This window comes from Diceros bicornis, chromosome 11 (genome assembly GCF_020826845.1).
Source record: "Diceros bicornis minor isolate mBicDic1 chromosome 11, mDicBic1.mat.cur, whole genome shotgun sequence".
Classification (NCBI taxonomy): domain Eukaryota; kingdom Metazoa; phylum Chordata; class Mammalia; order Perissodactyla; family Rhinocerotidae; genus Diceros; species Diceros bicornis.
In genome coordinates this window covers 21,140,512-21,153,046 of record NC_080750.1, presented here as the reverse complement: position 1 = coordinate 21,153,046, position 12,535 = coordinate 21,140,512, and the positions used below count along the sequence as shown (strand labels likewise).

General features: G+C 34.9%; 1 protein-coding gene across 2 annotated transcripts in view; it reads left to right on the top strand.

Moving 5' to 3' along the window:
- Window positions 1-9,819, top strand: part of SCLT1 (sodium channel and clathrin linker 1) — a 169,962-nt gene extending 160,143 nt beyond the window's left edge. Inside the window, exons 19-21 of one of the 2 annotated variants that reach the window (XM_058550061.1) lie at window positions 2,726-2,804; window positions 5,581-5,676; window positions 9,295-9,819. In XM_058550061.1, coding sequence (XP_058406044.1) covers window positions 2,726-2,804; window positions 5,581-5,676; window positions 9,295-9,357 — 238 coding nt within the window. In that variant the 3' untranslated portion in view covers window positions 9,358-9,819. Of the gene's footprint in view, window positions 1-2,725; window positions 2,805-5,580; window positions 5,677-9,294 lie in introns of those variants that run through there. The other variant, XR_009221541.1, reaches the window with a different exon arrangement.
- Window positions 9,820-12,535: the final 2,716 nt, after the last annotated feature.

Below are 12,535 nucleotides of genomic sequence, written 5' to 3'. Positions count from 1 at the left end.
ATATGTATATGGTTTGTTCGCAAGGTAGCAAGAGCCTAGCTGAAGTGGAAGGCTACTATTGGAGATAAGGTTGAAAGATAAATTACACAAAATTTTGGAGGATTTTGAATGCCAGTCTCAGGAATTTGGACCATTTTGTCCAATAGCAGAGAGCCACTGTAAATTATTGCTCAAGGAAGCAAATTATTACAGTGGTGTTTTAGAAAGAGAAATATGCTAGTGATGTGTGGGTTGGAGAGGGAAAACAGCTATATTAATTGAGCACTTCTATGTGCACTGCGATGAGTGCTTTACATTTATTCTTTCACTTGATGTTGAGAAGCCTGAACAGTTGGCTATTGCAATCAATCTAGAAGTTAAGTTATAAGAATTTGAGTTCTGATGGTAACGCTGAGTAGAAATGAAGAACACTTGCAAGAGACATTGCAAAGGAAGAATCTGTTTAGGGGCAAACTAGGTGTTGCACTTATGAGAAAGTGAGAAACAGAGTTGACTTTAACGTTTTTAATCTAGGCAACAAGGGCAGAGATGTGGTCAGCATAAACACTGAGTGGCAGGATTAGAAGTAGGTTTGCAAGGCAATGCAAAAAGTTTGATTTTAGGGATGTTAAATTTGAATATAGGACTGAACCTTTAGGGAAGAAGTCAGAAGTAAAGATATAACTTATTAGGTTTCCAAGTAAATGTGTAAGTATTTATATCCCTACAATGCCTAATACACACACTCACATATACATACTCTTTGACTTACTCATTTAGTAGTTGCCTGCCAGGCTGCAGTACAGGAGAGTGGTTAAGAGCACACACAGACTTTGGAACCGAAGGGCCCTGTTTTTGAATCCTGACTCTACAACCAAGTAGCTGTGTGACTCTAGGCAAGATACTTAACTTTATTTTTAAGTTTCTCTGTCTTTTAATTTTCCAATGTGTAAAAATGAGTATCTCGTAGGGCTAGCATGAAAACTAAATAAGTTAATTTAAATAAAGCACCTACAATAGTGCCTGGCACATAATGAGCACTATGAAAGTGTTTGCTGTTATCATCACCGTCATCATCATCTTCACTACTGCTTGCCAGGCTCTATTAAATACCAGATTAAAAGGATACAAAGATGAATAACAAAGTTGCTCACCATCCAATAGGGGTGACAGAGCTTGATACACAACAGAATAAATAGTTACACAGATAAAAAGTAACTTAGGGGCCGACCCGGTGGTGTAGTGGTTAAGTTCACTCTGCTTCAGCAGGGTTTGCAGGTTTGGATTCTGAGCACAAACCTACATACTGTACATCAAGCCATGCTGTGGTGGCATCCCATATACAAAATAAAGGAAGATTGGCACAGATGTTGGCTCAGGGCCAATTTTCCTCAAGCAAAAAGAGGATGATTGGCAACAGATTTTAGCTCGGGGCCAGTTTTCCTCACAAAAATAATAATAATCATAAAATGAAAAGCTATTAAAAAAAGTAACTTAAAGGTAGTAATTTGTATCTTTACGATCTTGAATTTTGTGGAAAATTATTACTACCTATTAGTATTTATTAGAAATTATTACTGTCATTCAGATAAATTGTCATGGGTAAGTAAGTGAATAGTTCAGGCGTCAAATTACACAGTAGGTATTTTCTGACGAGTTTTATATAAACTGTATGTTGGCTAACTTGATAAATATGATCAGTGTTTCATCTTAATCTCAGTAGTACTCAAAGGGTGTTTCTCATCAGCACTCATGTGCATAACTTTTACCTTTAAATACATTTGGGCTAGAAGACTGACCACTTTATAGTCATTTTTATTTTCTTTGTTTTGTTTTGTTTTGTTTTGTTGGGGAGCAGCAGTAATTTTAAGCTACACAACATACTTGAAAGTAAGCACAGTAATTTATTCTACGTTATTATTACCACCACAATAAAGCTGAGATGCAAGTTTTGGGTTTGTCTGTCACGGAATCAATGAAGCCATCTCCTTCTTAGTCTGTAAGTGCTTTTATGGAAAAGCTCAGTAAATATTTGTGGAATTAATTTGTGGACATTATTTCCTGTTCTCTCATGTATTTATAACATTGCTTGCTGATTTTAAGAACTATTCACTCAAATATAGGACACTTGAGGGACTTACCGTGTTTTTAGGCTGTGTAGCTCATTTGAAAAAAATCAGAGCTAAAGTTCTTTTGGAAGTGTTAATCTGTTGATTTATTTACGAAGCAGAAGTAAGGTCAAAAGGTAAAAACCAATCCTGAATTAACTATTTCAATACTCAGAAATTGATTTGATTTTTTTAAGTTATTTTTAAGACTACGTTGTATCCACTTCTAACCTGAGACTCTTGAAGTTTTCTTTGGCCAAAAGCAATATAATGCTTATATGTTGAACCAAAAAAAAAAGAAGACAGTTTTTTGCATAAGATAATTCCAGCTAATAAAACATAAAGGATATGAATGCATAAAATATAGCACATATACAACCAAAACATAAATAACAATCCTGAATATACTACACTGAAATGATGTTAGAGTGTTTAACATTACCTTAAATTTCCAAGAGTTGAGCTCCTCTGAGAAGCCCTGTCTGAGTCTTAGACATGCAAGCTGTAGCTAAGAATCACAGTAACTTATGAGATTTTATAGTTTATATATACACACTATATCTGTTTAGTATGAATATATATTCATTTTAGTACCAAATAATGTTTTTTTTCTTTTCTTGCTCTCTCTTGATTAATAGGAGTGAGCTGAGTCGACAGAAACTTCATACCCAAGAGCTGCTTTCTCAGCTGGAAATGGCAAATGAAAAGGTAGCTGAGGTAAGATAATGCCTCTCCTGGGAAGTACTTTCTGCTGCAGCTTGGTACACGTTATGGAATTTTACCTGAGCCAAGTCCAAATTAATGCTCCGCATGGAAATGACCATACAGATGTGAGCATTTCTTGTAGAAATCATCCATAACCCTGAAAGTCCACACATAATATAATGTGAATAAAAGCTTTGAAAGTCAGTGATTCATCTTCTGTGAGTGACTAAATGTAGAGCTCTTAGTTCACTTTTACCAGGATGACTCATTTCAGTGTTTCAGAGAATATGTTGGGATCCTCTTCATTTCCATGCATGTCTAAGATTTTTTTTTTAACCCATTTCTCTTATTTTGTTTTAATTCATCACAAAAGACAAATAGAAAATACTTTTGCCTACTGGAATATATTAAAATACTCTTTTAGATTAATGCTTTAGAACTAAATGTAGCAAGAATTCATCATTATTTTTCTTTGAAGATATAAAAAAGTCAACAATTTTGAGGTTATGATTAGAGCTTTCTGGAACTCTACTTCTTTGTTTGATGTTCTAACTTCAAATGTATGTGTTGGAATTGCATTAATAGGCCATTTGGCCCACTATCTCTTTGTGGCCTTCTGTAGGAGCCACAGTGAAATCATTACTCTTAAGTTTCATGGCATTATAAATTGATATGAGCCATCTAGAAAACTATTAAACAATAGCGATTAAAATACTCTCTGATGTAGCTCCCATTTCCAGGAATCTGTTCTAAGGAAATAATTTAAAATATAAAAAAATTTAAAGGAAGATAGATATTCAACACAGTAATGTTAATAATATTGGAAGATCAAAAATAACTAAATGATTAAATGAAAAGGAACAGTTGCATATATTATGATTTACCTAAACTGGACTGTGCCTTAACCATTATGGTAGCAGCATAGAAAAATGTACATTATATGTAGTCTGATTGTAACTATGAAAATGATTGTTATATATGATGGGGTTTTTTCCCCCAAGTTTTCTCTAGTGTTAATGATGTGCCTTTTAAATTTAAGACTACATATTTAAACATCTTAATAAATTGGAACAGCCAATATAGTTCTCTTCATAAAATATAACTTTGTTTTTGGGCACAATAAGAGATATAATAAGCTCATTTTAACAGAATACTGCTATTTCAATATTTCATATTATTAGGTATGATATTCGCTATCACTTGTATGTTAGGACGTGGGAACGACCTAGTTCTTCATAGAAAGTGTGTTTTTCTTGCTGTTCCAATTAGTCTGGCATTATTCTCTCAATTCAGACAAGTGCCAGAAAAACTATAACAATTCTAGTTGTACAAAAATTTTTTTCTCAGGCTAGTAAGTTTGGGGAGGGCAAATACATTTTTTTTTTTTAAAGATTTTATTTATTTATTTTTTTCTCCCCAAAGCCCCAGTAGATAGTTGTATGTCATAGCTGCACATCCTTCTAGTTGCTGTATGTGGGACTCGGCCTCAGCATGGCCAGAGAAGTGGTGCGTCTGTGCGCGCCCAGGATCCAAACCTGGGCCGCCAGCAGCGGAGTGTGCGCACTTAACCACTAAGCTACGGGGCTGGCCCGCAAATACATTTTTTAATTGATAGGTTCTTTGAACTTGTTTGCATGACAGCATGTCGTGACAGATTTATATTCATGACACCTGTGTAATTTCCTGAGGCTGCTATAACAGAGTACTACAAACTGGGTGGCTTAAACAACAGAAATTTATTGTCTCACAGCTCTGGAGGCCAGAAGTCTGAAATCCAAAAGTTGGCAGGGTCGGTTCCTTCTGAGGGCTCTGAGACCAAATCTGTTCCATGCCTCCCTTCTAGCTTCTGGTAGCCTCAGGCTTTCTTGGCTCGTAGATGGTATTCTCCCTGTGTCTTCCTGTGGTCCTCCCTTTGTACACGTCTGTCTATGTCCAAATTTCCCCTTTTTATGAAGACACCAGTTATATGGGATCAGGGCCCTCCCTAATGACCTCATCTTAACTTAGTCATCAGCAAAGACCCTATTTCCAAATAAGGTCACATTCATATGTACTCAGGGTTAAGACTTCAGCATCTTTCTTTTGGGACATAATTCAACCCATAACAATGCCCTAGTAACTCTATTGACCCTGATATCCTCCGGATTCTACTAATGTATTGGGGGAACAGGTAGAAACAGAGTTCTTCCCCTTTTAAATAATCCCTTTGGCATATAAATCGTTTAAGACAAGCCTAACTCTTTAAAAATCAGGATTTCTAGAAAGAATATTTTCTGTTCCTTGAATTTTAATACTGACGATGCCACGACTTCCCTGGAAGCTTGCTCTAGCACGGTGGTTCTACATGCGCTGGCAAACAACATCAGCACCACCTAGAACTTGACGGCAGTACAGGTTCTCGGGATCCTCCCACCCCTGCTGCAGCTCTGCTGTGAGGCCTGCAGTCTGTTTTCACTCTCCAGGTGATTCCGAAGCAGTGAGCTAGCATCTCAAGGTTAACAGATCAAAAACTGGAAGTCTTATTTTTAACTTCTGATTCACTTTGCTTTTGGATGTAAATCACTTTCTTTGGTGGAATGTGGAGGGGAAAAAAAACAATTTAGTCAGAATGTAAAACCAACTTTGAACTTTGAAGTTCATAACTTGAAAAATGTAAATTTGGAGATGTGTTATCTTTGCATTTTGCAAATGGTAAAATGATGCCCAGCTTTTTCATTGATTATTCCACAAAACATCTTGGTGTCACCTATGGATTTCTGAGTTGTTTGTTTATATTTCCCCTTAATAGAATGAAAAGTTGATTCTAGAGCATCAAGAAAAAGCCAACAGGCTTCAAAGGCGTCTAAATCAGGCGGAACAGAGAGCTGCTTCAGCATCCCAGCAGGTAGGGAGCTTCCTCATTACCGCTGGAGAGTAAGTAGTCTGGGTAGGTCAAAGATAAGTTCCCAGAGAACTAGTAGTTTTATTTTTACTTGATTAAACCATTTAAAATTAGTCTCTTTAATATTTGAGGTTGAAAAAGTAAACTTTAGAAACTAAAATAAACATCAGTCTCCTCCGATTGACACCTGAATCTAGAACTGCACTGTCGAATACGAAAGCCACTAGCCACAAGTAGCTATTTAAATTAAAATTAAAAATTGAAATCCTGGGTCATACTAGGCAGATTTCAAGTGTTCAATAGCCATATATAGCTGTGGCTATCATATTGGACAGCATAAATACAGAACAACTCTGTCACCACAAAAAGTTCTCATGGAGAGTACTGCTCTAGAATTACATTCTGTCTAAAACTAGGCAGTTATTCACTGACAGAGTTGGAAATAGATAACATCGCTTTGACTGTAATATTTCAAATTGTACTAACTTTGTTTTTCTTGTAGTTTTTAAGAGGAAAAAAATTACTTGGCTTATAGGTTAACTTCATTTAACGCACATTTGTATATGAACCTATGAGTGTAAAATACAATATAAAAGTTGTCCAGTGGGAAATAGAGTAGAAAATGTAGACCATCAATGAAATACTAAGGGGTAATTACTCAGAATACACACACATCACATAAATGAAATGGGCCATTTGTTCTAAAGTGGGAGCAACAGGCCTCATGGTAGGAACAAAATGAGACCAGTTTAGTAACTATAAAGACAAGCTGCAAACAGAAGTTTAGATAGATAGATAGATAGATAGATAGGCCGGCAGGCAGACAAAAACAAACCAAGTTACTGCATTATTAATTATATTTGGTTATAAATGTACTGTTTCAATCAAAATTAATATTACTCTTAGATATTACAGCATTTCACACGTAGTAAAGCAACTCTAAATACTCAATTCAGTTCGTGTTCATGACATTCATAGATTTTTTTTTTGAAATCTACTTCTGGTATGAGCATGGCATGGCACTTAAAGAAAATCCAGTAATTTCCCTTCTTTTCCCCTCCCTCTTGAAAGTGATTATAGCTTTATCAAATAAGTTTAATTTTGTATGAAATTATGAATTAGTGGGGTAATTAATGAATCATTCAAGAATTCATTCATTCATTTAGATTACAAGGGAACAGGAGCCAAGGTGTACTGGGCAGTATCTTGAGAGCACGTGTTGTGGTGCCAGGCAGGCAGCCTAAGAGCCACTAAGTAGCCATGTGATTTGGGGCAATTTCAACTTCTCTAAGCCTCAGTTTCTTCACGTTTAGTATAGAATAACGATACTTCCTTTATAGAATTATTGAAAGGTCAAAGGAATTAACACATATAAAGCACACAGCATAGTCATTAAGTGGTAAGGAGATACTTAGATATATAAGAAATTAAATTTCTATATCACAATTCTTAAAGTTTCAAGTTTACCTTTTTTAAGGAATATATTAAAGAAAATGCCTACCTAAAACCAACTACTTTGATTTCTGTAGTAAAAAGGGTACAGTTACAGAACCTTAATTATATAATCCGCTTGGCATCTAGTTTAGTCTCCATCCTGACAGAACAAAACCTAAACAGTCCACCACTGATGTTTCTACTGTTATTTAAACTCTCTACTGGCAAAGATTCTACCATTCTCTCTGTGAGCTTTTTTTTTTTAATGTTTTGTCAATAACTACTTCACAGATTTTCTTTTTGCTTTTCCCCTTCCATTCTGTTCTTATTTGAGGATGGAAAGTCATCACTCAGCATTCTCGCCATGCACAAAAGGGAATTTATTCTCTGGAGTTAATATTTTTTTCTATTTTAAATGAGTCCAAGTCATAAACTTTCTTTATAAAACATATATTCGATTTTTTAAAATCTTTATCTTTGGCTTCTCCTAATTCTTTCTAATTTTCCCATTTTCCTCTAAAAACTGGAAACTGCTGTTAGAAATAATACCCTGCTAAGTGCATGATATTTAATGAAATAAAAGTTAAAAGATTATTATTGTCTCTAAGATGTCATACTTACCAGTGCAGCCCAGCATCCTGTCACTGGTTTAGCACAAGCCCTGCATTGTACTGATTCAGTCATGCTCTAAATGTGCTGCTCTGATTAACTTTTCCTATACATTCTTCCTCTTTGGACTATGGTTGTATGTTCTACGTATATCACTCTAAACTATTAAATGTCGTACTGTGTTCTTTTGACAGTATGGCATTTAAAAAAATCAATGTGGTGAAGCCTTTCTATGCAGGAACACAAAACCTAGAAACTATGAAAAGAAATTAATAAATGTGGCTATGTAAAATTTCAAATTTCTGCATTTAAAATTCATACCGTCAATGACAAACTGAGAAAAATAATTGCAACACATATGACAAAAGGCTAATATCCTAAACACTTATAAAAATGGCTGTCACCAAAAAAAAAATGCTACAGTACAGTAGACAAATGGATAAAGGATATTTACAGAAAAGGGAAAACAGATGGCTTTTAAACATTTAAAAAGATGCTCATCCTCACCCATAAGATTACACTGTAACCACATATCATTTTTCACCTGTCAGATCATGAAGTTTGATAATACATTGTGCTGGCACTTTCACACTCATTGATGGGAATGTGTATTGTTACCACCTTTCTGGAGCCCAATTTGGCTAACTCTCAAAAATTGTAAATGTACATAACCTTTGACCCAGCAGTTCTAAGAATTTATTCTGGAGGTGATGTACTTGGACCTGGGCAAGTTTGTGCAAGGAGGCATGTAAAAATACTAATTGCAGTGTTGCCTATAATTTTAGAAGATTAAAAACCATCTAAATGCCTGTCAACAGGAAACCAGTTAAATTATGGAATATCCATCCAGGGGAAAGTTTGCAGCTGTTAAGAGGAATAAAGTAGATTCATATGGAACGATTTCTAAGGTAGATCATTTAGCAGGAAAAAACCAAGATGAAAAACGTGTACAGTACTTTATCATTTTTTAGATAAAAAGGGGTGAGGAAATATATGCATATGTTATTATTTAGAATATTTCAAGAAATATTCTTAAAAACTGGAAATAGTGGTTGTATCTGGAAAGAGGGCTATGGAATGAAGGAGAGAAATGGGAAGACTTCCTTTATGCTGTATATACTGTTAGATATTTTTTTACTGTGTGTCTATATTATCAATTCCAATTAATATTTAAATATTATTTTCCTATTAGACTTTTCTTACTATGATTTGTCATCATCTTTTTATTACCAGCCCTGCATTGTGCTGACTCACACTTAGTTTGTGTTTTGGCCACTTTTCTGATTGACTTTTATCTAGATGTTTTTCATCCATCTGTGAAATGTGTTTTGGAATTCTAAGTTGATCACTCTGAGTTATGGAATGTCCTATTTGACATGCATATCTCTGGTGTAATACAGACATTTTAAAGTCTCAAGAGTAAAATAGAAATGAACACAAAAAGTGACTTCTTCCAAGACCCCTTCCAATAAGATTATTTCTAATAATTGTAAGTTGTGATGCATTATACTTTTTGTATTAGTCTAAGATTTTCCATAGAAAAAGTAACTACTTACTGATTGTTTATTTTAATTGCAGCTCAGTGTGATTACAGTGCAGAGAAGAAAAGCAGCCTCCATGATGAATCTGGAAAATATTTAAAAATATTCATAGTTCCTCACAGAACTTTTAGACTGTTCTGTTGGACTAGAGGTGTATTGAAATGGTAAAACCTGCAGAGAATGGTTAAGGCTTGTGTCATTTACATAGGCATTTTCCATTCTGTTTTGAGGGTTATTGGAAAACAGAACATGACAGCTTCCCGTAAGTAAAGAAAATATAATCCCATATTGAGCTTCAGTGGAGAATAAAGCCAGCTGAGAAGAACACATTGCCTTCATCAACGTGTCTATTTTTTAATTCCCCCTTTTTCCCTTGGAAGAGCATATTAATTTTCAAACTATGCTAATCATGCGAAAGATATTTTATGAAAAATTTTAATTTTAATATTTCGGGTTCCAAGATTTGAGAATTTTACATCTAATTGTTACTCCTAACTCATTTTTAAAGTTCCCAAGTATCCGTTTTATTATGAACTCATAAATGTAATAAATTATGCACTTTCTAAAATGTTGCTGTCATGTATTTTAATGTATAATTGTAGTGATTCATTTTTAACTTACACAATTTCCCGTATTTATCAAATATTGATATTTAACAATTTGGGAGTTTTTTTTTTTTTACTGTTACTCAAAGCAGTACTATCAAATGGAATCTTAAGTTCTGAGACTGCATGGACATTGAACTATTGCAGTAGTATTGATTTTCATAGATCCACATAGTTAGTTATTCTCTGCTCCTAGTTTGAACTTGGTGCACGCTGCTTTCTGGTGATTAGAGCAGATAAGTCTGCATCTGGATAAGAAGTTAGGAGACTGTTGCAGTAGTCCAGATAACACATAATGAATTGAGTTTGAGGTGACATGAAAACATTGGTGTATAAATATTCAGCCAGCATTCCACAGTTTAGGACTGGTGCTAACAAACTGGGATAGTGGTGAGGTCTTTGGCGTGGAGCTGAGAATGGAAACCATGGAGTGTAGGAGCTTGCCTTGGGGCCTTACATGATGTAGCTAACTACCTCTCCCCCTCCGTTTCTTTTGCTCCGGCCCTGATGATGGCCTTCTTTTACTTTCATCGGTGCGTCATCCTCCCTCCCCACACAGCGTCTCTGCACACAGTTGCCATTTGCACATTCTTCAGATCACTACTCAAACATCACTGCCTCAGAGAGCCTTCCCTAGCCTCCAGACTAGCTTAGGTCCCTTATTGTATTTCTCTTAATAGTATGCTATATTTTTCCTTCATAGCACTTATCAAAATCTGTAATTAACTCTTTTGGAAATTTTTCTTTAATGTCTTGTCCTTCCCAACAGACTGCAAGCTCCTTGAGAGCAGGACTCATGTCTGTGCTCATTCATCGTTGTATTCTTAGCACTCAACATAGTTCCTGGCACGTGGAGGGTATTCAATAACTGTGTGTTCAAAAATGGAAAAAGAGTTTTTAAGGACAGGACCGTAGAAAATGTCTTCATTTGTTGAATGAGCTCAGGAAGAGGAGTCATTAAAGGAGACTGAATAGGGGCAATAAGAGGGCTGTAACCGAGGGAATCCAATATGATAAAAATGAAAGGAGGGAGGAAATCTAATCTTCTAGGTAAGAGGGAGCAAATAGTTGCTAGAGTCAAATGCAGTGATGAGACCAAATAATACAAATATGACAGTTAAATGGTAATTAGATAGAAGGCACTCAGCTTATTTCCATTTCTTAAAGAATTTTTCATTTGATTCTCTAAAGTAAATTTCTTCCCATGTCATTCAAAGACTAATTTCCATGAAATAAGTTATGCTCATATTCATGTTTATAGAATTATTTTCAAAACTTTTAATTAGAGAAGATATTGAAATTATATCTGACAACAAAAAGGAGATTGTAGGAGAAAGCACTTCAGAAACTAACATTCTAGACAAATGGAATATCAGTATTATTGTTAACCTTCTTCAAAAAGAAAATCTATCTTCCCGGACTCATTTTTTCAAGGTAAATCTTTCAATATAAGCACTTTCTCCAAACTTTGGCCATAGGCACCTACTCTTTACATTTTAATATTAATAACCCCTCTCCAGTTGGAACTCCTTTTTGAATACTTATTCTCCAAGAAATGGATAGGCTACTAAGATGCAGGTAGTAGGCTTTTCTGACCCCTGTTGAATTTGAACAGACTTAAGCTATGTTTAGCAACAGAACTGAACATATCTGTTTATTTTTCTTTCAGAAAAGTTAGGTAATGATTTCTAATGTAGAAACGTAGTCGAGTTTTTGACGTTTCTCATATTGGTCAGTCTTGACTTCATTTACATGGACAGTAAGTATTATTTATTCTGTGAACTATATTTTAGGAGACAGGGTACATAAATAGGAGAGAGAGAAAAGAAATGATATAAATCTGAAATTGGAGACAACACAGCTAGTTCATTTTATTTATTCATGTTTCTTTATTGTGTCTCTCTGAGGAAGAAAAGAGATATGATTACCTCTTCTTCCCTTTGTATACAAATATGCAAATTGGGGCAGCCAACAATCTTCTGATTTCTCCTCTGATGTGAGAAAGAACTGTAACTACCCCAAATATGGGAGAATGTTAGCAACAATTCAGTCATTCGTTTATTCAGCAAATATGAATATTTCATAGCTGCATAGGCTGCCAAGCCAACTCTCAGACAAATCAAGGAAGAGTGAAAAAACACTTTAAACATTTTACTATAAATTCTGTTGTTTAACCACAATGTGTTTTATCAATTTTTCCAAAATAAAAAATCTGTAATGAGCTTCTTTACAAACATTTTTATCAAAAATAATGATTAATTTTTTTAGCTTACATAAAAATGCATATATATACATATAGATATGTATACAGAGAGGAGACAGACACTGCAGTACCCCAATATTAGGTATGTAATCTGTCCCTTACCAGCCCTTAAATCTTATAAAAATATGTGGCTTTTGTGACAATATTAATGTTTTTAGTATTTATATAAGGGGTAACTAAATAAATATGCATATACTTAGATAACAAAAATCATAGGATGGAAAGCCATCTTTCAAGTAAATTTTTACAACACTGGCACCTGTCCCCTCACCTTCCAAGAAAAACATCTACATTAAGTAAGTAGTCCTCTAGCCCAAGGATTCACCACAGAACATTCGCATATGCCCCACATTCCCGTAGACACTCCCAGTGTGCTAGCTCTAACCCTGCTCTTGTTTCTTCTACTCAAA